The sequence below is a fragment of the Mastigoproctus giganteus genome, chromosome 2 (assembly GCF_048544385.1).
Source record: "Mastigoproctus giganteus isolate SK-2022 chromosome 2, ASM4854438v1, whole genome shotgun sequence".
NCBI lineage: Eukaryota > Metazoa > Arthropoda > Arachnida > Uropygi > Thelyphonidae > Mastigoproctus > Mastigoproctus giganteus.
Genome location: NC_143576.1, coordinates 174,085,531 through 174,112,667, shown reverse-complemented (window position 1 = coordinate 174,112,667; position 27,137 = coordinate 174,085,531). Strand labels below are relative to the sequence as shown.

The following is a 27,137-nucleotide window of genomic DNA, read 5'->3' as shown; positions in this document are numbered from 1 at the left end:
TTGTGAAATGAATTAGGAAGTCCTTGGGAGGTTTAGATCTTTTCCAAGGATAAGCTTGCTCTATTAGTTTGACAATTCATTGTGTATTCAATAGTTAGAAAAAGTGGATGGGACATGCTGTATGAAGTAATGAAATTTATGGATATGGCGTACACATGGTAAGAATATACCCAGATTCTTGATATAACGTGGCCTCGACAATGCCCCCCCCCCGCATACACACTACTCGGACTCCCTCCAGTCACTATCTAGCAGAGTAGAGGTAGCAAGATTATACACTAGCTGATCCGGAAAGCCTTCTAGGGAGTTACCAATAGGTTCAGTCCAGTGTACTAACTAGCGGCCGGCCTGCCAACACTGTTTTAGAGCTGTATCCTCGAAATGTAAGGGATATTGGATCTCGCCGCAGTGTTTATCATAACCTCAAAAGTCATCAATCACACTGCATGTTGGAAGAGATAGGGAAGGGTTGACCGGAACTTAGCTCTAGAGACTAAACATGGGTTCCACCAGTTCAAGCCTCCAATAAGCAAAGTGGTGGTATTGCACCGGTTGATGAGTCATCTACCACCTAGTACTGCCTGGTAACACAGAGGGGCGGCATTCCTCCATGTGGTGTGGGCGCCACACTTCGACCCCTGCTTACATTGGTTCACACCTGGGTGCTCACCCACCATGTACTTGTGCATGGAGGTTATATCGAGGATTACGAACAGTCCCACTATCGTGAAGGTGCAAGCAGAGGATTTGGCTGCCATAGACATCTGGACTTCACCGAAATTGGGTCCACTTGACTTGAGCGTCACCCAAATATCAGTTCCATCAGTGTTTTAGACTTCCAGGTAACAAGTACAGCTTGTCTGGCATATCTGAGAGAATGTCTGTGACAACCCCAAGGACCAAAAATAAAAAATTGAAGGTTTCAAAAAAGTTAAAATGTAGTACATTTAAAAGAGCTAAAAAAAATCAGTTTTAGCTACCAAAATATTGAAGAAATATTAAAAATAGCCTCCAAAAAAAGGGAACTAATATGGTTTGTGATTCTCATAGATTTTGACTTTTTCATAACACTTACAATGCTTTCTTAGTGCAGTGGTCGTTAGGGCAAGCCTTTGAAATCAAGTCTGGCCCTGTATTATTTTTTGTACAATTACATTTAGTGAATTATGCTAATGTACCAGGATTTCATCTAATAGCATAATGTTCAAGTGAAAGTTTCTCCAGCACAGTCATATCACAATAAAATGGATCATTATAGTGGATCAAGAAACTTATTTTAGTATGAAATCCTTTAAAGGCCAAGGTTGCTGGTGCCTTCTACATACTCAGTATATTTGTGAAGAATAAAATAAGAATTTTAATAAGATTTTAAAAAGAATAGAATATAATAAGATGGTTTAAATTCTTCACAGAAGATTGTGTGTGAGAACAAATGAATATGCATTTCACCTTTGACTGTAAACATGAAAACAATTTTTCCTCTATGATTCTTCATTCTAGTTTCCTAATGTTTAGTATTTCTGTTTGTGAATAAAGAAAATTTGTTCTTTATTCACATATTCATTTGAAATTATGTAATCATGTGTTGATGTTGTTTGTATTACTATATTTGTAAATTTTATACTTGCAGTTTGATTTCAGTAAGATTTTTTTATTTTCCTTAAGAAGTGAATCTTCACAAAAACTACCAATTACCAGTATGATCATAGCTTCTATGTACTCTATACATACTCCCTTTTTTACAATGGGTGCACACTACACCATTGTTTATCACGTGATATAAAGTATACGCTGGACACAACCATAACTAATTATTCAAATCCCCTACCAAGACTTGAGTATAGAAGAAAAGTGATTACCTAGTTCTATTAATGGAGCATTTCAGTTTCCCGCCAAAACTGGAAAAAAGGTGAATCTTCAGTTATACTAGATGTAGACTGAAAATAAGCACGTTAAAAAAATTATTCCCCTCAATGTAAGGGACAATACAAAATGGATAAAATGACTGAAAAAGAGCAAAGTCTGGATGATAAAAAGCAAAAATACGGAAATCACGACTTAAACACAGAGATCGCTCACTATCCCACACTCTGAAGTAAGAGTATTAAGTGCAAGGACTCTCAACAACGATGAAATAAATAATGAAGACGTAAATACATGTCCATGATATCCTCCAGGCCTCCTTAGTGTGAAAAGGCCCAAAAAAGGAGGAACGTAGTTGAAAATAAAGAAGGTAAAGAGAAAGAAAATAGAGAACTGATTGATAACAAAACATAAGAGGAAAAAAGGTTTCAGGTGATAAATGAGATGGAAGACCCAATTAAACAAATTAAAGAGTTGAAACTCTACTTAGAAGACTTCCTCCACAACCAGACGAACAGAATAACATCTGCAACTAGATTGCAGATAGTTGCTGGACAGTCTTGGAGCAAAGAGTTATAGAACTAAACACAGAAAATAGAGTATTAAGATCTAAAATAGAAAATGTGACTGAAGAAAGAAACAATTATAAAGAAATAAACACCCTGAGTTATGCTCAAGTAGCAAGAGCAGGCAAAACAGAGTATACTCAACCCAAGCAACTTAATAAATCTAAGGAAACACCCAGGAGTAAAGATACTAATATAGTTATTTTAAATGCAAAACCTGGCTCAGTCTACAAATCTAGTGAGGCAGTCAGGGAAGCTGTAGTGACCCAACTAAAGCCCCACCTAAAAGAAATTAAAATAAATAGCATGAGAAAAGCGATGCTCTGACGTGGTCCAGACTGCCTGGACACACCAGCCTGTGATTTTATAAGCTATTGAATTGATGGCAAGAGTAACATCAGTGTCACTCTCCCACATGGTACTGGTGTGCTTCTGGAAGTAGCAGACAAAGATCTGAAAAAGGTAGAAGCAAACCTTAAAATCCTAAAACTTGGATTAAAACCAAAGGGAAAGAATCCACATATACTGCTATTTGACATAATGCAAACTACACCAGAGAAACAACTAATGGCGGCACCTCCGTAGCCAGGAGGGCAGGAGCAGCAGTGCGTAGCACATGCTTCTTGATTAGACCGGGGTTTGAGCCTGTGACCACCAAATAGGGAGGATGCAGAAAGGTCAGGGAATGACCACCGCATATCCCCGGAGCAATATGGCCTTAGTTGCTAATGCTCCTAAAAACCAAATAACAAACAAACAACTAATGACAGATATATACCATAAAAACTTCCAAGAAATAGAGTACAAATGAGTTTGCTGAACAGTTTCAACTTAAAAGAGCTACAAAAAGCCAAAAAAAATGGCCAGTTAAATATCATAGTGGAGATTTCCCCCAGGATGTGGAAGCACCTACAAAGACAGCAAAGAATCTATGCTGGCTGGACTAGTCATAGATTCATGGAGCACTTCCATGTACAAAAGTGCTTTAATTGTCATAGATATCGTCATATTGCCAGGGACTGCAGTCAGAAAACCCCTGTCTGTGGTCACTGCTCAGTTACTGGCCATGACTACAAGAATTGCCAAAACAAAAATCAACAGCCGAAATGTGCTACCTGTAAAGCAGCACGGCTGACTGGATATGCCCACAGTATCAGGGATAATAAATGCCCCTGTTATAAAAAAAAAAAAATGATAAAACTTATACAATCTAGGACCAGGTTGATAACATAAATATGACTAGGGCTCTAAATCTCATCCACTTGAATCCTCAAAGAGCAAAAGCTGTTGTTGATCAGATCAAACTCAAATTAGAAGAACATGATATAGATATCTTGGTACTCCAAGAACCATACACAAATATGAGTAGGGTTCAAGGATACCCAAGAGGCTATAAAATAATAGAATACACCTCAGGTGTCTCTTCTACAGCAATAGTAGTTAAAAATACTGACCTTACAGTCACAAAGGTGGGTCACCTCTGCTGCTCCCCAGTGGCAGTGTCTGCCCATATCACCAGTGCAGTTGGACAGTTCTATATTATATCTCTTTATGCAAGACCAAGTGAAGACATAAACCTTACTATAGATTACTTACAAGCAGTCATAAATTTGTTACCTACTGTGTTTCTGATGGCACAGTGGGTTTCCCCCATCTCCGCTACTGCAAATATAGTGTGTGCTGATGTCAACTACTGGTCAGCCTTATGGCATAGCTGTACAGAAGACATACACACAATGGCCAGATATTATCTGATTTTATAGCCACCTCATCCTTTCAAGTGATAAATCAACCTAATAACTTACCAACTTTTAGCAGTACCATGTGGGAGAGTGACATTGATATTACTCTTGCCACCAATTCAATAGCTTATAAAATCACGGACTGGTGTGTCCAGGCAGTCTGGACCACGTCAGATCATAGAGCCATCACCTTCAAACTAAACAGGCAATTACAAACAACCCAACACTCTTTGTTGGATATCAAAAGGTATAACCTTAAAAAGGCAAACTGGGAGATTTTCAGCAGAACATACAGCAGCTGAGCTGCAAAAACAGGAAAATGAGTGGTCTAGATGAGGCAACTGTAGCCTGAACGAGCAAGCGCTGACTATAACAAACATTTTAATAAAAACAGTAAACCTGTCTATCCCACAGAAAAAAACCGAGGAAGCAGTAGTACCCCAGTGGTGCCTTGAACTGACCATACTCAGGAGAAGGGTGCACCAGGTGAGGAGAAATTTCCAAAGAGCCAGAACATCTTGGCAACAAAATGAGGTGAATGCACTGAGAGATTTTTTATAGAATCTCAGGAATCAGTATACAGCCCTCATAAGAGACAAGAAAAAGGAATGTTGGAGGTATTTAGTGGGAACTACTGGAAACAACCCTTGGGGAGTTGTCTACAGATAACATTAAACCCATAACATTATTTCTTAGTAAATCATGTTACCCACTGTACCAGTCCATCAGAGCAGGTTAAGATTTTGGCTTAATGCTGGTAGCTCTTGTTCTGAGGCAATTATAGGGATCACAACTATTGTATTATTTAATAAAAATAATGAATCACTCCTGAATACTTAGGCTATTTATGTAACTTTAAAAAATACAGCATGTTTCACATTGCTTTGTAGATTCTCTCTCTCTCTCTCTCTCTCTCTCTCTCTCTCTCTCTCTCTCTCTCTCTCTCTCTCTGCCTCTGCCTCTTCCTGCTGTAAAGGTTTTTTGAATGGAAAAAAATTTAACTTTGTCTTCTATTATATCCTTACATAGGTTATATTTTAAGAAATATGGTTTGTCATGTAATTCTGAAAATATCTTATATGATCTAGATAAATGACAATACAATAGGTCAAAGCTTTTGTCCAACTTGTTTCATAATTTATCTAGTTTTAGATACAGTATAGTAGTTTTAAGTTTGATGCCGATATTCATTCTTGAAAGAATGCCAATGCTTTAATGATTCTACAATGAGTCTACAGACTCATTACATTAGATTTGTGCAAGAAAGAAGGAAATTATTTACATGTTGACTTGTGTTTTGATTATGTTTATTTGCAATTTGTGTGGACAAATTAAGGATTTTTCTTTCTTTTTTTTTTTTTTTTTTTTCGCAGTTGCAGCTGACATTTTGAATGAATTCCTAGAAGTAGCCATACATAATATATTGTATGCTCGGAATATTTACTCACCAAATGTCTTTGAGAAAAGAAAAAAGTATAATATTCCTGTTCAGGTATGTGTAATAATTTTATATGTATATATCTATTAACTACTTTAGGAAAGACCTTTGAAAGAGTTAGTTTATTTTGCATAATGAACTTTATTGTAGTACTGTTCACATCTTGTGTAGAGCTTGAACTCCCAGCTAATATCAGGGAAGAGAGCCTAAAAAACTTCAAGGGTTGTGTTAGGGTTGTTAAATATACAAGAACAGTAAATCTTAATTGTTTATACAGTAACGTTAGAAGTGTCGTCAATAAAATGAGCGAATTCGAACTGCTGGTTAAAACAAGTAACGCGGACATAATAGGGCTTACAGAGACGTGGTGCCACCCGGAAATTGGGGATGATGAGTTTCAGTATGGCTTGTATAATGTATTTAGGAAGGATAGGTTAGAAAAAAGGGGTGGTGGGGTAATGCTTCTTATCAGAAGCAGCCTGAGTGCGACGATAGCTTTCCCGGATTCAGACGTTTCACATGCTAGTATAGAGTCTGTATGGTGTGAGATAGTTGGAAACAAAGGTATAATGCGAGTAGGAGTAATCTACAGACCAGGTGATTGTGAAGATTATGACAAAAGCCTCTACATGCAAATGGAATGGGCAAGTAAGCGTCAATGTCTTATTATGGGTGATTTCAATTTGCCTCTAATTGATTGGAGTAAATGGGAAGGAAACTCCACATGGGGAACAAAATTTTTAAATCAACTAGATGACTGTTATTTGTATCAACATGTCAGGGAAAGTACTAGAGAAAAGAATATCCTAGACCTCATCATCACACATGAATCAGATGACATAACAGGGCTGACAGTAGAGGAACCAGTAGCAGGAAGTGATCATGGAGTTCTACGGTGGATGATGACGAGAGAGGTAGCAGAAGTAAAAGGCAAAGGAATGGGTTTTAATTTCAGAAAAGGAAATTACGATGCCTTAAGGTACTACATGGCCTCTATTAACTGGGTAGATATCGCGCAGAGAATGAATACAATTGAACTGTGGTACGCTTTTAAAACATTAATCACAGATGCCTTGAATGCGTATATACCATTAAAAAAATACTCCACGAGGAGAGTTCCAAGTTGGATGACTAGTGAAGTTGCCGCATTACTTGAGCAGAAAAAGGTGGCATGGAAAGGTTACAGAACAATAAAAAGTACTGAAGCCTATAACAGCTACAAGGTGATGTGTAACAGAGCCACAGAAAAGGTTCGACAGGCAAAGGCAGTTTATGAGAAATCACTAGCAAACAGAGCAAAGAGGGGGATAAAGAATTCTTCACATATATAAATGCCAAGAAGAGCAGGACAAACCAGATCGGACCTTTACGTAAGGGAAAGGGGACAGTAATAAATACACCAGCTGCCGTTGCAGATGAACTCAACAGTTATTTTGCATCGATATTTACAAATGAAAAGCCTTTTGTGGCAAAGGGAAATTGTGGGAGCGAAGTTAAAAAAAATGTAATTAATGATATTGAAATTTCGCAAGATTATTTAATGAAAAAACTTTCTAGCCTACAGACCAGTAAAGCTCCTGGAGTTGATCGAATATACCCTATAATCTTAAGAGAGGCGGCAAGTGAGTGCATTGAACCATTGAGGCTAATTATGCGAGCATCATTAGACTCTGGGGAGATTCCCTTGGATTGGAAAAGTGCAAATGTATCTCCCATACATAAGGATGGCTCTAAAAGTGAAGTTGGAAATTATCGACCTGTCAGTCTGACTTCAGTAGTAGGGAAAATCATGGAGGCAATGATCAAGGGTGGAATTCAGGATCATTTGGATCGAATTGAAATTCTCAAGGATACTCAGCATGGTTTTGTAAAGGGAAAATCATGTTTAACAAATCTGGTTCACTATTTCGAAAGGGTCACTCACGAGCTGGATTTAGGGAATAATTTCGACATTGTTTATTTAGATTTCAGCAAAGCTTTTGACTCAGTCCCACATGAGCGGTTGCTTTATAAGCTGGAACAGGTTGGAATCACTGGGAAAATCCTTAGATGGATAGAAGGATGGCTTCAGGGCAGGAGGCAGAGGGTTGTGATAAATGGCTATTCCTCAGATTGGGTTGATGTAAGAAGTGGGGTTCCCCAAGGATCAGTATTAGGACCACTGTTGTTTTTAATTTTCATAAACGACATTGATGAAGGGATAGAGGGCGTGATGTCTAAATTTGCAGATGATGTTAAAATTGGGAGAGTAGTTAATGATCACTGTCAAGCTGAGCTTCTTCAGAGAGACCTAGATCGACTTCAGGAATGGTCAGAAAAATGGCAGCTGTGCTTTAATACAACAAAGTGTAAGGTATTACACCTGGGAAACAGTAATCCCAAAAAAACTTATTCACTTGGTGGAGTTCAACTAAACCCAGTACTGGAGGAAAGGGACTTGGGTGTTACGATACGGTCAGACATGAAATTCTCTGAGCATTGTAAACAGGTTGCAAGGAAGGCCCATGGTGTCCTATCGATGATCTATCGAACTTTTGCAAGTAGAGATAGGGACGTGATAATCCCATTATATAAGGCTTATGTTAGACCGCACTTGGAATACTGTGTTCAAGTATGGAGACCGCACCTGAAGAAAGACATCGAGCTTCTTGAAAGGGTGCAAAGAAGGGTAACTCGCCTGGTGAGATCGGCAAAAGGGCGTCCTTATGAAGAAAGACTTCGAATATGTGGGTTGCAGAGTTTGGAAACTAGACACCTTAGAGGAGATTTGATTGAGGTGTTTAAGGCTCTGAGAGGCATCAGTAAAATGAATGAGGACAAAATTTTCAAGATTATAAATGATGCTAGAACTAGGGGACATAAATTCAAGTTACGGGGGGAAATGTTTAGATTGGACTGCAGGAAGTTCTATTTTAGCCAGCGAGTTATAAATTACTGGAATAAGTTGCCTTCATGGGTGGTAGAGGCCGACAGTTTGGGGAAATTCAAAGGTCATCTGGATAGTACTTTCGGGTAAGGGAAGCGCATAGGATGATAGGTTTAATTTCCTTTTTATTTATTTTTTTATTTTATTTTATTTTTTTTATTATATTTTTTTATTTATTAATTATTATTATTTAGTTATTTATTTATTTTTTGTTTTTATCATTGTTTTGTTTGGATTTTTTTTTTTTTTTTTTTTTTTTGGCTGGTGCAGCATAAGCCATAGGCTTTCTTGCACCTTGCGGCCGTTACTAATACTAACTTCTTCATATACCCAGTTTCAAGGCACCTATCATAGCTGTTTGTTAGTAAACTACTTTGAGAAATTCCTAATAACTTGTAATGTTTCATTGTGTAAGATTTAGATACACAATGAAACATTACAAGTTATTTAAACATTATTCATTCGTTCAAAAAGATTTTGATTTCAACATTATTCATTCTTTCAAAAAGATTTTGATTTCAACATTATTCATTTGGTCAAAAAGATTTTGATTTCAACATTATTCATTCTTTCAAAAAGATTTTGATTTCAACATTATTAATTTCTATTTAAATTGGCTGTTGAGTATTGTTCTTAATGTTTTTCTCAAGTACTGTGTGTTTTGTCATAAAATTAGCAAGCGTGCAACTACAATTAAATATCTTATTTTCTTGCATTTACTTTTATTTAAGTTGTTTCTCCTTTATATTCAACTTGCACAGAAGAGAATGTGTAATTACCTATTTAAGCCTTAGCATCTAAAACACACATTTTACTTTTTTTTAACTTAAAGGCGAGTACAGTGGTCTCCGACAGTTTTTAAATTCTGTACAGTGGGATCAACTGACGATGTTACCAACAGTAAATTCTAAGTGGGAAGCATTCAAGGAATTAATCGTGGAGGCTACTAAAAGTTTCATACCTATTAAGAAATATTGTTCAAGGTTTAGGCCTAAATGGTTGTCAAATGAACTCATGAGACTCGTAACAGAGAAGAAAAATGCATGGGATGCATATAAATTATCAAGCGACTCAGTAGCCTATGGCAGATATAAGTTAATCTGTAATCAGGTCACAAAGGAGGTTCGGCAGGCGAAGGCAGATTACGAGAAATCCTTGGCAAAAGATGCTAAGGAAAAACAGCAAGGATTTCTTTACTTATATAAACTCTAAAAGGAGGGGGATGAATCTGATTGGTCCACTTGACATCGATGGTTCGACTGTTGATGATCCTGCTCAGATAGCAAACAAACTGAATGAGTATTTTGCATCTACATTCACACATGAGGAGTTATTAAGGTTTGAAAATGGCAGAAGGTTATCAAATTGTAGTAGGGTGCTTAATGATGTTGTAATAACTGAGAGAAAAGTGGAAGAGAAATTGTTGAAGTTAAACGTAAGAAAAGCACCTGGGGTGGATGGGATCTATCCAGTTATATTAAAGGAGGCGGCAAAGCAACTAAGCAAACCCTTAGCCATAATTATGAGAGCATCCTTGGACTCAGGGGAGGTTCCCACGGACTGGAGATGTGCAAATGTATCCCCAATTCACAAAGGGGGATCGAAGGGTGACACGAGTAATTCCAGACCAGTTAGTTGTTTAACTTCTGTTCCGGGTAAAATAATGGAGTCGCTGGTTAAAGATGCATTGCAGGATCATCTAGACAAGACTGCAGCAATAATTCAGACACAGCATGGGTTTGTTAAGGGAAAGTCTTGTCTGACAAATTTGATAGGATATTATGATGTGGTTACAAAGGAACTGGATGCAAAAAATAATTTTGATATCATATATTTGGATTTCAGGAAAGCTTTTGACACTGTTGCGCATGGAAGACTATTGTACAAATTGGAGCAGAATGGTATTAAGGGTAAGTTGCTACAATGGATAAAAGGATGGTTAAGTGGGAGAAGGCAGAGGGTGGTAATCAATGGGTGCTGCTCTTCTTGGACTAATGTTATTAGTGGAGTCCCACAGGGTTCGGTGTTAGGTCCACTGTTGTTTTGTATATTTATCAATGATATTGATGAAGGTATATCAGGCTTAATGTCGAAGTTTGCAGATGATACAAAGGTTGGCAGGGTTGTTAATGACAGTAATGGCAGTGTGCTACTGCAACAGGATCTAGATAATTTGGGCAGATGGGGTAAGAAGTGGCAACTGAAGTTTAACCTTGACAAATGCAAAGTACTGCATATGGGTAGAACTAACCCCAGAGAAACGTACCAACTGTGTGGTACTACACTTAAGGTGGTAGAAAATGAAAAAGACCTGGGAGTAATTGTGCAGTCAGATATGAAGTTCTCTGAGCAATGTAGACAGGCTGCCAGGGCAGGTCATGGGGTTTTGTCAATGATATATAGGAATTTTGCTAGCAGGGAAAAGGAGGTGATTATCCCTCTGTATAAGGCAATGGTCAGGCCACGCCTTGAGTACTGCGTACAGGTCTGGAGTCCTCATTTTAGGAAGGATGTAGATTTACTTGAGCGTGTACAGAGAAGGTGAGGGGAATGAAGGGATCCTCTTACCAAGAGAGGCTTAAGTTCTGCAAATTGCAGTGGCTGGAGACTAGGCACCTGCGCGGTGATCTGATTGAGGTATATAAGGCCTTGAATGGGTTGAGCACGCTGAATTCTGATGGAATCCTTCCACTTGTTCAGATTATGAACCTAAGGGGGCATAAATTCAAATTAAGAAAAGACAGATGTAGAATAGATGTGCGGAAATTTGCCTTTAGCCAGCGGGTGGTTAATTGCTGGAACAAACTTCCATCTGTCGTTGTGGAAGTTGATAGGTTGAATAAATTTAAGGAGGAACTGGACAGGCATTTGGAGGGAATGGTGTGATTTTTTTTTTTTTTTTTTTGGCTGATGCTGCATAAGCTCATACATTTGCTTTCTTGCATCACATGCCACTACTACTACTACATTTTTACACTCTTTCTCTCCACTGGCTAAGTACAACAGCACAAGAAAGTGTATACACAGCAATAATCCCAAAATAACACATACCAATTGGATGGTAGCCATTTAAAGTGGTAGAGAACAAAATAGTCATAGGGGTAATTATACAGTCTGAAATGAAGTTCTCTAGGCAAGCTGCTAAACCAGCTCATGGGATTCTATCAGTGATATATAGGAACTTTGCAAGCATGGACAAGGAGGTGATTATCCCGTTGTATTGCATTTGAGTAAATCTCATTTTAAGATGTGGTTTTCTTGGAATGGGTGCAGAGAAGAGCAGCCTGATTATTCAAGGACAGAAAAGGGTACTTTCCATGAAAGACTTCATTTCTGATAATTGCAGCACTTGGAAACTAGCTTTCCCTGAGGAGACCTGATTGAAATGTTTAAGGATTTAAATGGATTGAGCAAACTAAATGCTGATGACATCCTTACTCTTTCTTAGACAACGCATATAAGGGGACAAATTGAAAAAAAGGATGGCTGTAGGATGGATGTGCAAAAATTCACTTTTGGTTAGAGAGAACTGATTACTAGAACAAATTACCATCTTGTGTGTGGAATTGCTAGTTTGAATAAATTTAATACATTCGCTACTGGCTTGACCTTAATCGTCAAATTTAAAAATCATGGAATTGAGTTAATCTAGATTCGGGATGACAGATACATTTTTGGACTTTCTTCTCACTTTGGTTTAATTAGTGAGCCTCTATAGCAAAAGTTACTTGACAAAATAATTAGCTTTTCTCCTGGTAAATCAGAAGAAAATTATTCATAAAGTAAGTTAGATTAAAACCCCCTTCACTTGCATGTGTGTGTCAACCTGCAGTGAATGCATTAAGGAAGAAAAAGATGAATTATGAGAGTAGATGGATAGAGGAGGAGGTGGGTAATTTTTTTTGACTGAGGTTGTATAAGCTTTCTTCCTTACATTATTTGCCTCTACTAATACTATTGGGCAGATTACAGTCTGAGACTAAAAGTTGCCATTTGAGTTGGGAGGACTGACTGCAGCACCCATTGTTGTCTTGTGTTTGTTACGGGACATAGTGGATTAGCGTAGTGTGTTTGTAACTAGGTGCCAGTAGTTTCCCACAAAACTGCATTTAGTGGCACTGCAGAGATGCAAGACTGCAAAGTCAGATGAGTCTGAGTTGTGTTGGGTACCATAAGTTGTGTGTTGGCATGTTGTTTGTGTTGTTCATCTGCCTACTTAGTTACTGGGATGCACGATCACCAAGGAAGACACCTCCCAGCATTCGTCCGTGATGTGAGGAGCTGGGCCAGGACAGTAGAGGGACATTTATGAGACTCTACCTGGCCAGGACAAGTTAAGAGGTGGCCTAAAGAGAGGAATAAAACCCATAGGATAGAAAAGAACAGATAAGGTAAGGGTGATGATGACAGAGAAGGTGGGAGCTCTGAAGATGGGTGGGATAGGGTGCCAAGAAAAGTACAAGTATGACAGGCAAAGAAAGCCATAGTGGTCATAGGGTGATCATCAAACACCCACATAGGAATGGCCCAACAACACCAAGGGACCTGAGCAGAGGAATCCATGGAGGGCAGCATACTGTCAGCACAAAAGGAGGCTAGATTAGCAGGACAGCAGAGGAGCATGGCAAGAGCACCAACTGAGTGAAGCAGCAGAGGTGCCAGGCACAGAAGACCAATCTGGGTGGCCTGAACCAGCAAAAGAAGCAAACTCTGAGAAATCGTTGTGAGAACAAGCACCTGTGATAAGAGGCATGGGCTGAGGGCAAGTGGTGGCCATTAAGTGGCCAAAGTATTCGTGGTGGATGTAGTCTTTGTCTTTGAAAGGTGTGGCATTTGAAGATAGCTTTAGCATAAGAGTTCAAGCTTCTTTGGATGCAATAAGCTGATGTTCAGGTTGAAATATCTTGATACCCATCACCTGCAATAGGTTCACCAAGTGGACAAATATTCATGACGTGGTATCAAGTTTCCTTGTTCCCACAAGAACAGAGTGCATCTTCCTGGATTTCCAGATCCTGCAATTTACTGTTAAAGGCTCCATGTCCTGCGAGGAGAGCATTCAGCCATGAAGTGGTTGTGTTATGATAGTCATGCTGGTAAAAAAATTTTCTGGTATGGACAATGAATTGATGTTTTTCAGCCATGCATTTTACATTGAAAAATTGATAATTGTGTACAGTGATATTCATCTGCTCCACAGATTGCATTCTAACCATCTATGTGTGGTTGAACAATCACTTTTCTCAATGATTTTGAGTTTTTGAGCAAGTTTGTAAACTTATTCGGAGACTAATCGAACTGCAGTTAAACGTGAAAGGCAATTAAATGTGTTAAACCAGCTATAATTAACCACATGTTAATTATAGTACCAGCCCAGGAGTGGGCAACCTTTATAAATGGCGGGCCAGATAAAATGTCTGTGAGGTACACATGGGCCAATTTTTTTAGCTTTCCATGATTTTTAGGATTATTAAAATGATGTATAATGAAAAAATTGTCATAAACAGTTTTATGTTATTTATTGTAATATTTATACATACATTTACATATAATTAATTTTATTCATAAGAAAAATGAAATACAAATTCATGATAAAAATACTAAAATACAATTGTAGTAAAAATAAAAATCCAGTAACAAAAATTGCAATATTTTAGTTTTATAATATTTAATGCGAGATTTGATACTGTTTATTGTAATCAATATCTGGATTGATATTTGTCGTAACAGTGTGCAGAGTATTTTCTAAATTTACTTCAGAAATTCCATTAATTCAAAAATATATATAATAATAAATATATTTTGAAAACGACTGTGGGCCGTATTATGCACATCCTCAAGCCAAAGTGGCCCGCGGGGCAGAGGTTGCCCACCCAAGTACAGACTAATGGACAAATTGTTCCTATTATACACTCTAGTTTTTTTGTAGCTAAAATAAAAATAAGAAGATGTGGGATTATCAGACTCTGTTAAAAAGGAATCAACCTGTTAATAAAGACCATTCAAATAAGCAATGAAAGTCACCATTGTTATAATTTCCATACACAATTTTGTACCTTAATTTTGTTACTTATGGTGTGGGGAAAGTTTGGCCTTTTTGAGAAACTTTGATCAGCATGAGAATTAGTGGCTATCTGCTAATTTTTATCTAATAATTCTTTTTTACACTAACTGCAATTAAATATATACCCACAGTTAAATGTATATGGGCAAACAGTACACGAAAAAACCTTTTATGGTGTTTTACTAGATTAAACCATTACACTAGTTTTTTTTTTTTTAATCCCTGTGCCAAATTTTTTTATGATAAAAGCCATACAGTCTTTGTTATGATTATGTTCAATATATATTTTGATTCACAGATGGCTGTTCATCCTTTAATCAGAACGTATATTGGGAACTGTATTTCTGCCATTCACAAACTGATTTTGACTAAAGATTTACAAAAAGTTGCAGTTACCATCTTTAATCATTTGGCACACCCAATTGAACAGTTTGTATTTGATGTTACTCTACCTGGAGATGAAGAATTCAGGTAAGGCTTTGCTTTTATGTTTTTTAGATTAAGAAATGTTTTAAGTCTAAATTTTGTGAATAATTTTAATCAGGGATGGGCAAGCTTCAGTGGCTACTAACAGTTTTGCCACCACTCCTTTTTTATTTATTTTTTTGTTTTGCAACAGCAGCACTAGAAATGCTGCATTTGCTGCCTAGCCACCTGGACCAGTCTGTCCTGATTTTAATTAATATTATTAATCCTCTTTAACTTGCATCCAAATCTGTTTGTGTAGTGTGTTTGTGTTAGATACTGTTTTCTTTTTAATTATAAAAAAAGCAATTTTTAGCTTTTTTGTTGAATTTAAAATGATTTATTAATTATTAACTATGATTACAAAATTTATTTACAAAATATCAAATAGAAATAATGAAGAAAAAGCAATAATAATATTTTCATGATATTCCTAAGAATTTATTAGGTCATTTATCCATTTATCCATTAGATTGAAACATAGGTGGTATTCGTGAGTCATTTTACAAATACTACATCTTTTGGAATTTTGCTTCTTGGGCACTTCATCTGGTTGCATTTTTTTTTTCCATAGGTGATAGAACTTCTGGTGCTTTGTGTCTCATATTTAATCCAACAATGGCCTCACCCCCAATCACTACAAAACAATTGCATGGCACTTCATAGGTATCCAACTTCCTTTTTATTTTTGTAAAAAACAACAATGGACCCAACACCGAATTCTGGGCAACTCCACTAATAACATTAGTCCACAAAAGGCACTCAACCATCCCTTTATGCATAGCAGCAACTTTCCCTTAATGTCATACTGCTTCTGTTTGTACAGCAGTTGTCTTTATTCAACAGTATCAAAAGCTTTCCTGAAATCCAAGTATATGATATAAAAATTATTTTTTGCATCCAGTTCCTTTGTGATAACATCGTAGTATCCAGTCAAATTGATCAGACAAAATTTCCACTTAAGAAACCCTTGCTGTGTCTGAAGTATAATTGGGGCCTTGTCTAGATGATTTTGTATTACATCTTTAAACAGTGACTCCATTATTTTCCCTGGAACAGAAGCTAAACTAACAGGTATGTAATTACTCGTGTCACACTTTGATCCCTTGTTGTGAATTGGGGATACATTTGTACTGCTCAGGTTTATGAGAATCTCCCTTGAAACCAAGAATGCTCTCATAATTATGGCTAAGGGTTTACTTATTTCCTTCACTGCTTTCCTTAATATAATTGGATAGATTCCATCTGTCTAAGGCATCTTTGTTATGTTTCACTTTAAGAATTTCTCTTCCATTTTCCTCTCAGTTATTACAAAATTATTTAGCTCCCTAATGATAAACTCTGGCATCCACATCTCTAAAGTATTCCTCATGTGTGAATGTAGACACAAAATACTCATTCAGTATGTCAGCAACCCGAGCAGGATCATTAACAGTTGAACCATCAATATCAAGTGGGTCGATTTAATTTGTCCCTTCCTTCTACATAAATAGAAGTATTTTCACGAGTAACTGAGCCTTTGCTGTTGTTCTTTGTATCCTTTGCCAAAGATATTTCATAATCTGCCTTCACTTGCCTGACCTTTATGACTTGATTACACACTATTTTATACCTGCCCTGGGCTTCTGTGTTTCCTGATAATTTATCTGCATCTCATGCATTTTTCTTCTCTGCTGTGAGTCTCATTAGTTCATCTAACATCCATTTAAGCCTATACCTTGAAGAGTATTTCTTAGTTGGTATGAAAAGCCTAGTAGCTTCTATGATTAATTTCCTGAATGCTTCCCATTTAAAATTGCTAATGGTAACATCATCAATCCATTGTATAGAATTTAAAAACTGTAGTAGTAGTGGCATGTGATGCAAGAAAGCAAGCGTATGAGCTTATGCAGCATCAGCCAAAAAAAATCACACTGTTCCCTCCAAATGCCTGTCCAGTTCCTCCTTAAATTTATTTAACCTATCAACTTCCACAACGCCAGATGGAAGTTTGTTCCAGCAATTAACCACCCGCTGGCTAAAGGCAAATTTCTGCACATCTATTCTACATCTGTCTTTTGCCCTCTTAGGTTCGTAATCTGAACAAGTGGAAGGATCCCATCAGAATTCAGCGTGCTCAATCCATTCAAGGCCTTATACACCTCAATCAGATCACCGCACAGGTGCCTAGTCTCCAGCTGCTGCAGTTTGCAGAACTTAAGCCTCTCTTGGTAAGAGGATCCCTTCATTCCCCTCACTGTCTAAGACCACTGAAGATTATCCTGAATTTGGTCAATGTAGATGATCCTGCTCACCTTTACGAAAACAAAAACCCTTCCCTTTACCCTTAATGGTAGTTACATCTTGAAATTAATTTAGAATCAATACACTGTGATCACTGCCACTTAGTGGTTTTTTATCTGCAGATTCTTAATGCATGAATAAACGCTGGTGATAATCAGATCATGAGTATTAGTATCTCTTTTTGCCTCTCTAACATGCTACTGTAGAAAATAGACATCCACAAAAGTCTTGAAAATGTGTGTATGACCAACCCACAAATTCTAGTCAATATCTGGAAAGTTAAAATCCCCCATTATAAGACATTGTGATTTACAGGTCAACTTTATTTCTGTGTATAGTTGTTTATTGTGCTCATCAGAGTTATTAGGCCTGTAACACACCTCCTACTTTTATTTTTGCTTTCCTTGTGGTTATATCATGCCAAACTGACTCAACATTGCACTTGCCACCCATGTCAACTGGATGCTCTACCTTAAATTTTATTTGCTTCTTAACTAAGTTCTTAAATCCTCTGCCCTCCTGTCCTTTCTGTACATTTTACTTTTATTAAAATTCTGAATTCCTATCTTGAGTGACACCACATCTCTGATATCCCAACAATGTCTGTATTTGATGTCTTGACCAGACGCAAATATTATTATATATAAAACACACATACACTAGAAACTATTAGCCACTACCATTTTCAAGTTTATTTCACATGCTGAACCTTTGCAGTCCGGAAGCATTTTTGCTGTCTTCCCCATGCAGTCTAGCTCTAAACTGCAAAAAAATGATTGATCGAAATGTGTTATTCAAAAACTATATTTGTGTTTGAATGAGCTAGTATATAAAACTGTATGATAAAACATTTTATAAACTCTTTACACCTTTAAATATTAACTATTTATATGATTTTAGTGTGTGGTATTTCTTGATGCTTTCAAAATCCTGGTTTTAAAACTTTCAGAATTCTGCACCCTGGTTTTCAGGAGCATGTCTTATAATCCCATACTATTTCTTTTGCCACTTCTAATTCTTCTGTCATGCATAATGCACAGTCTTCTTATTTGGATTATCATCTTTCATCACAAAAGGATGGACATTCAATCTGTCTTCTACATCTGAACTCAATAGCCCTTTTTCCAGAAAGAATGTTCTTATTTTTGACATCTGCTTGCTGAATGAGCAGCTTCTTTTGAAAGTGCATGTGATGAAGTTTCTTTTGAGATGTATCTTCATCAAGCAAAAACTGTTTGTAATTGAGACTTCTAATCCCTCATGCCATATGACTGTTTCCCTGATGTTCAGGTAATTTTTGAATGCCATTTAACTGCTGAAGTTAACATGGCTGATATGTTGGGTCATGTCTGCATTCAACATTCTAAAGATTGATATCTTTTTCCACAAAACAGTTCCTTGAGCTTGGGGAATAGATCATAATTGCAAGGAATATGGGTGGGTGATAGTGTGTCCCACTTGTAATTGGTGTAAACAAGCTGTTCATAATGTGTGATATGAGGCCTTGCATTGTCATGGAGTACGAGCACACCATTCATTCTAACATCTGTGGCTGGCTGCTTCTGATGAAGAAATGTTGCATAGTAGGCTCTTCAGTTACTGATCTTCCAAGTGGCACATGATCAGTGGCAATAATGCCCTCATAATCATATGCCATGATGACTATTTGCTTCACCTTTGATTGTTGCCAGCGACATTTAGAGGGGCATGGCAAAGATGAATGCTTCCGCTGAGCTGATTAATTTCAGTTCAGGTTCAAAGTCGTATGTCCATATCTCATCAGTGGCAAAGATGCATTTTAAAAACTCTTCACCTTCTTGTTGGTAATGTGTGAAGAACTGCATTGTAATTTCTTTGTGCTTTGTTTGTTCAGCTGACAGAACATTGGATCGATTTAGTGAGGACCTTCATTTTTGTAACACTTCAGTTAAAATTCGGTGAACAGATGATTTTGGTATTCCAGATTTGTTAGCCTGTCTTCCTTCAAAATAGTGGTAATAATGACTGCCAGCATGTTGTCCGTAGATGTTCTCAGTCTACCTGAGCAGTGCTTGTCTTCAACACTCGTCTGACCCTGATGAAACCTTTGCACCCAACATGAAATGCTACAATTTACTGTTGATTCACCATACACTCCTTGCAACATTTCATAAATTTGTGTTAGTGTTTGACCATGTAAAGTTTTAATTTGGATAAAATTCCTTTGATCTGAAGCAATATCATCTTCCATTTTTAAAAGCCTCTACACAAATATTCAATTGAGGAACTCTGTTTCAAGTACATTAATATTGAGGTTAAACTTCAAATTATTATCCTCATAAATGTCAGTCACACAGGCATATGGAATGAGGAGCGTGTGCATTACTTTTGGGATAACCGTTGTACGAAGCTTGATGGAAGAAAGAATTATTATTCTGTCATGCTGTAAAGCAGGTGGCAGTACGAAAATGCACACATTTGTGAATGGGAAAATTTTGCATTAAAACAGCCAAGATATTTTAAAGTAGTTAACCAAATTTCATGCAATTATGAGGCCAGTAGAAGTGTTTGGCTTGCAGTCAAAATTTTTCATTCTTGGTTATTTACAGCAGACAGAATAATGACCTCAGAAAAAAAAAAAAAAAACATTTTGATGATTCTATATTGTTATGCAGCACATTCTACTAAGACACAGCTGAAAAATGTACCTTCTGTTACCACCAGTTTTATGCAGCTACTAGGTCAAAGCATTATTTATAATGCCAAAAAAGCATATAAAGCCTCCTTGATACGTTACTTGATATAGCATAGAAGGAGAGAACAGTTTGCAGCCAATGTGGAATGCTGCAGATGCTATTCGTAATGTTATTTTTGCTTGGAAAGTAGTGCATCAAGTGTAATAATCAAGTGCCACAAAAAGAATGGCTGTGTGTGAATATCATTGAAAAACATAGTCCGGAAAATGAATGTGATAGCAAAGCAACATTGAGGGAGGGGAACATTGAAAGCGCATAGAGGATTTTGTTAGAGAATTTGGGGAGTTTGTTAGGGTGGATGATGTTACTACTACAACAGTGCTAACACCAGAAGATCTGCTAACTACCAAGCAAAATGATGATATTTCTGTTATCACTGATGACATAATATATAATAAACCAGTGAAGTTAAATAGTATTCTGCACTCTATTTAAGAATGAATGAATGAATGTAAGACATATGACATAAAAATCAGATTATTTCTTTAAATTATATTAATTCATTGAGAAGTTAATTGTTTTTCATGTTTCCTTTCATATTAAACTGAGCCTGAATATTTTCATTTCAGTTATACAAATACAAACAAGGTATTATTCTTATTATTGTTAGATCAAACTTAACATTTATGTTAAAAAATGTATACCAAAGAGAACGGTCAAGTTTTATATTTTTGGCAGACCACCATTATTACGAAACTTGAAAATTAGGTCTTGAACTTCATACTAGTGCTATTTTATTTGGTGTGTGTGTGTGTGTGTGTGTGTGTCAGTCACTATTAGTAACTTCCATTTTCAAGGATTATTTCAAATTGTAACAAGTTATGAAACTGTTAAAATGGGGAATTTCAAAATTATTTTATGCATTTGAACATATTTCTGCTTGTATATAAACATTTAAAGAAGATATATAAGGTTGGAATTTATAAGTTAAATAAAAGCAATAATGAAAACAAAACTGAGGTAGCTGAAAAGTTAGAGAATAATAAAATAATGGAAAATCATAAAAAAATTGAAGGAATTAAGGCAGAAGTTTTCAAAGAACACCTTAGGGTGTCACATCGTATTTCAAAAGGTGTTGCAAATTTTGCCATCATGTCAGCATTGTATTTACTCTGATTTCCTTTTGCTGCAAAAAAAAGTTTGGAAAGCACTGAATTAAGAAATGCATTACAACAAGGAAAGAGTAAAAGTCATGACATGTAATGGTATCCAGAAAGTGACTCTGAGTGGGGAAGGGAGAAGTGTAAATTTACTGAAGCTAAAAATAGGCTATATAAATACAGTAATATCTTCTTAATCACAGGTTTTCCAACTACAGATTTAAGACAATTATTGTCATACCTGTAGATCATGGAAGTAAGTCAAGTGGGTAGTGTATGGGGAGGAAATTTATTAAAGCCTGCCATCCACTGAGTGAAATGTAGGCTTTTGTCATTCACATCATATTTGGTGATGTCATTCACATCATAAGATTAGAAAAAAATTCCAATGAGTTCACTGGCACACCTAAACAGTGACTGCCAGTGAACTCATTGGAATTTTTTTCTAATCTCGTGGCACTCTTCAAGAAGGTTATGGCACACCAAGGTGCTGGAACACAGTTTGGGAATGTGACTTCATCATATACTTTAATGTTGTGGGAACCAGTGCAATGCTTGAACCTATTAAACCACCCGTTGCTTGCCACGAACTTGGCTTGGGGTTCACCGTACTTATCCTTAATACCTTCATAAATACTTGTTGCTTTTGCTTGAATGGTCATTAGACTCAGGAGCACTCACTTCTGAATCTGATTTTCCATCCATATTGTTAACAGTTGTTCCATCTTCGATATAGCACCTGAACTCTGTTTTGTGATCACTGTTGATCTCAAGTGGGTTGATCCTTTAACATGTTCTTTTATACGCACACTATCCTTTAAAATAGTATTCACCATCGAAACAGCAAGACCTAATTCCCTTGCAATAGATGACAAACTTTGTCCTGCTTCGTATTTCTTAATCATTTTCTTCTTCATTTCTAAATCAATTTTGTTTCGTTTCCTGGCACTACCACTACTTGCACTTTCCATTGGTCACTTTCTTTTCATTATTGTAATACATAAATAGGAATGAACAGAAGTTTCTGAAGATTTGTTTTTTATATGATTGAAGATTTCAGTGAAGGGGAAGACATTTCACCATAATAACGTAAAAACCCACACAGCAGTTATCAGTATTATCGCAAATGCAATAAGATTGAGTTTACTAACTGTTTATAATTAGATGCACTAACAGAAAAGCCTAATAAACTGGAAAATGCAAATTGTTTTTATTGTTTTGTGGTCGTGACCTCCAGAAACATGCTTTAGAAAAATATCACAAAGGCATTCAAAATTGATTCTTATAACAGGAACATATGATAACGATGAAGGGGTATTTCTATTATAAATATGACCTTTTAGAGAGATAAATAGCTTAGTAATATAGCGAAATTTTCAACTTTCAAGGACTTGGAACGAATTGCAAAAAAAAAAAAAAAAAAACTGTGTTATTGGGTTCACATTACAATATTTTCACAATATCTCCACTTAACTCCTCCAGATGCAAAATACATTTTCATATTTTTTTATGGAAATAAAAAGTATTACGTAAGTTGGGGAGTTCCTGTATATACAGTATTATGCTTGGACATGTTGCCTCCTCTTTGTAGATTTTTGTATATTTTCCCCTGGCACATTTTGGATTTACTTTTGTTACACTTTGTAGAGTACCGTGTTTTTCTATATCAACTGAAAATTTGATCTAGAATAGATGATATTTTATTTGTATGCATATCTTCTTCCATCAACTTGTTCATATCTTTTTTCTTATTGTATTATTAACCTTATCATCACTTTATATATATATGCTATATATAGAATATTAAGTCAACTGTTTCTTTTTTATATATTTTATTGGCATGTTTATTATTTTCCCCCTTATTCCCTTATTTTATATGGTACATTGTCTTGCCAACTTCAGTTTTATCAAACACGATATTTTTCAGGAATGTAATTGCCATGCTTTGTGGAGGAATTACTGTATAGTTAAGTATAAAAAAATAATCCTTTTCTTGTCCTGAAGTATTTTATAGCTTGAAAAGTGAAAAACTAAGAATTAGAAAGAAAAATAAAGAAGTGAAAAAGGAAGTGCAAATAAGTCATTAGTTTTTACTTGGGTAAACCAGCTGCATAACCCCCATCCCTTGTTTCTTCAAGGGTGCTACTGTGGGTTGAGATGTTACTAACCCAGTTTTCCCCAAGTAAAAAACTGACTATATTTGCATTTTCTTTTTCATCTCTTCCTATATTTTGGGTTTCTAATTCTTAGTTTTCCACTTTCCAAATTGGTAATTACTTGACATGAGGAAATTACTCTTTTTTATACTTAATATATTTAAGTATAAAAAAGTAAAAAAAAGTCTTAACTGACTCACTTTTTGGAGTAGTATCACTGAATATGTGTGTATGTTTGTTTATTTTTTTGTGGGGAGGGTGGCAGCACCTTTGAAGTGCAGCACAACTACTAAACAAAAAGTGTTTTCAAGAATAGTCACACTAAAAACCATAAAATTTTGCTTCGAAAACTATTTTAGTAAAACTGATATTAGCAACTCAGGAGGAACCACATATTTGTTTCTAAGTTGAACATGAGCCCAAGCCTTAAGGTTGAATACTCAGCCTTGGTCTTCAGTTGTAACAGAAAGATCCCTGTCATTTGGAATTGAATGCAGTAAAGTGGATTTTAAGTTATCAATGGGTGCCATGTTTACTCAGTGCAGAGAAAAAATCCACATGAATGAAGAATATTGTTGTAGCATTTACTGCAACAGCATAATGAATGAAATGCCTTCCTATAGTAGGTTATTACCAGTGATGAAATTTTGTGTCACCATTACAAACCAGAATTAAAGAGAACAAGCATGAAATGAAAACATCTGAAGTGCAAAAAATTCAAGGATTAAGCATGGGCACGATAACCTTTTTCTTTGATCAAAGGCCTCTGCTGCAGCCATATAATGCCTAGCAATACAATGAATGTCTGCCCATTTAAAAATATGCAGTGCTGATTTATGGAATAATTCTATTTCATAATAATGCATGCCCTCATGTGATGAATACCATCAAGACTAAGTTGTAGCACATGTTGGGAGGTGTACAGCATTCAGTCTAGATCTCCCCCCCCCCTGTAACTTCCATCTCTTTGAGCCACTGAAGCAGGAGCAATCAGTCAAGAGCCCCAGCACTTTAAAAGCTTGTTTCACTTGAATGGCTGTTTCCAAACAGCCTTTGGAATTTTTTCTGAAAGAATTTTCAACGTGCATTTGGTGGCTCAGTGTAACTGACGTGTGAATGTAGGTGGTGGTTTTGAGGGAGCTCTAATTGTTGAACCATCCTTATTCATTCAAAATAAGAGTAAAATCTCTGTGAACTTATGATAGAAACAGTATATATTGCAATGAAGATGTAAAAATATATTTTTACCTCTTCATACAATGTAGATACATTGGGTGCATCCCGTGGTGCTTGTTGCATCTAATGCACCCTCGTACATTTAATAATATTGTATATTACTGAATTTTTGTACTGTGTATTACCTAATTCTGAAAAAAAAAAAAAAAAAACCCCTAAAGGAAACAAGTCAATGCATTGATAAGCTGAGCTAGTCTGTCAAATACTCATGTTACCAGAATGAAGCACAAGGCATCATAACATGTTGCTTTGTAACACAAATAAACACCAGTCGCACCAATATTGCTATAGTAGCTGACTCTTACCACATCTTATATATCCTCAAACCCAAAACCCTTTAACAAAGTTTCAAAACGAGTGAGTTACAATAAGTGCACCACTAAAGACTATTACACACAGGAAAAATTAAGGAATATTAGAAATGCAAGTAACGGAGAAAGAAATGTTAACAGACAGGTATGTAATTAATAGGTAAATACACAAAGCAGTATAGTTTTTTTTGCTTGAAATTTAGTATGACAAAGGAAGTAAATATAATAAAAGCATATTATAGCATATAAAGGTATATGCAGGTCATCCAATTTTTTTTATTTGCTATTTTTTAATAGTGGCGAATCATATTTATTAGATGTCGAAATGGCTCTACGTGCTTTCTGCCTAAAAATTAATACATCTAATGGTGTTTTGAAGAAAAATCCATCAGGTATGTTACCAAAACTTAGTTTTAGGATTACTGTGAAGTAGGTTCAATTGAAACCTGAGAAATTAACCATCTGATATATATTATATATCCATCAACAAGTTGCACATCTAACTGGCACTGTGGTAGACCACAGTGCCAGTTAGATGTGCAACTTGTTGAGGATCAGGTGAGCAGCCTGCTGATACTAAATTATAGCTTATTAAATTCCAGTACCAACATGCTAGTATACATTTTTTGGATGCCATGGTCTGGTGCTTTAAGTGGCAGTTCATTGTAGGATGCTGACAGTTATGCCCATAAATATCATTGCTATGCATTCAGGCTCACAGAACAATTATTCTTTATGGTAGTGGCCATCCATATGGGGCAAACCCATTCTACCATTACAGAAACTTATGTCACACACACACACGCACATGCGCACACACACGCACATGCGCGCGCGCACGCACACACACACACACACACACACACACACACACACACACACACACACACACACACACACACACACACACACACACACACACACACACAAGCCAAAGCATGACAACTGCTGTCTCCATGAGTGGGCATGTCCCACACTACCTAGGAATGACATCACAATAGTGTGATAGCTTGAGTAGTGCCTGTCAGTATGAAGTCTGTGATGGAATTTAAATGGGGAATGATTTGCAGTGCTTGGGAGACAGGATCAGCAACTGCAATCATTTTTGGTTGTTCAAGGTCTGCCGTAGTGAATTCTGCAGTGGGAATGGTCCAAAGAAGGACACACAACCGCCCATCATGCTGAAAAGAGGAAACTACCACCGGTTGATAATTGAGGTGAACGGTAGTTGGCACGTGTTATTTAAGACAATAGATGACTCATGATCACTCAATTAATAGCAAACTACAATCAGGGCACACAGAGAAATGTTTCCACACACCTCCAGCTGATGTTCTACTGTGTAGGCCCATCCTTGTAGATAGGTCTATAAAGTAGGTGACCTGTTCATGTGCCCACGTTGACCAACCATCATCAACACCTTCACTTTCAGTGGGCATGGAAGCATCATTCCTGGACATTAGATGATTGCAAAAGAGTCGCCAGTCTGATGAATCAAGGTTCCAGTTTCGTTATACTGATGGACAGGCGCATATTCAATGGCAAGCAAGTGAAAAGCTGCACAATTGGATGAAACAGGCTGGCAGTATTAATATCATAGTTTGGGCAATGTGTTCATGAGCATCACTGGGTCCCCTTCATTCTCACAGCTAGATTCTGTGTCAGTAGTTTTGGACCAAGTTTTGCCCTGCATGGTGACCGAGAATCCGTCCAGATGGCACTGGACTCTTTCACCAAGACAGTTCCCCCCCCCCCCGTCACAATGCCCACATTGTGCAGGAATGTTCTGAGGATCATATCCAAGCATTTGCGGAATGCAGCATTTGCCAGTCCATGGCAATGCCTCTGTCCATTGAAGAACTGTGGGACATCCTTCTGTCCAACTAGTCCACGATGCCTGAGGATGCCTCTTTTGGTCTTGCACCCAGGGTTGATGCTAGTTAGTTAGTTAGTTAGTTATTTGGTTTTTAGGAGCACTAGCAACTAAGGCCATATTGCTCCGGGAAATGTGGTGGTCATTCCCCGATCTTTCCGCATCCTCTGTATTTGGTGGTGACGGGCTCGAACCCCGGTCTAATCAAGAAGCGTGTGCTACACACTGCTGCTCCTGCCCTTCTGGCTACGGAGGTGCTCCAGAGTTGATGCCATGCCATGCTGGGCATGCTGTTATCGTGGTGAAAGGAAGTCCAACATGCTATATAGTAGTAGTAGTGGTGGCATGTGATGCAAGAAAGAAAGTGTATGAGCTTATG

The 27,137-nt window shown here is 36.9% G+C and overlaps 1 protein-coding gene across 1 annotated transcript in view; it reads left to right on the top strand.

The window, feature by feature from the left end:
• The window catches only part of PolZ2 (DNA polymerase zeta subunit 2), an 85,922-nt gene that overhangs the window by 18,629 nt on the left and 40,156 nt on the right, over positions 1–27,137 (top strand). Inside the window, exons 2-4 of the mRNA XM_090368785.1 lie at positions 5,545–5,663; positions 14,898–15,070; positions 25,183–25,277. Coding sequence (XP_090224911.1) covers positions 5,545–5,663; positions 14,898–15,070; positions 25,183–25,277 — 387 coding nt within the window. The remainder of the gene's footprint in view (positions 1–5,544; positions 5,664–14,897; positions 15,071–25,182; positions 25,278–27,137) is intronic.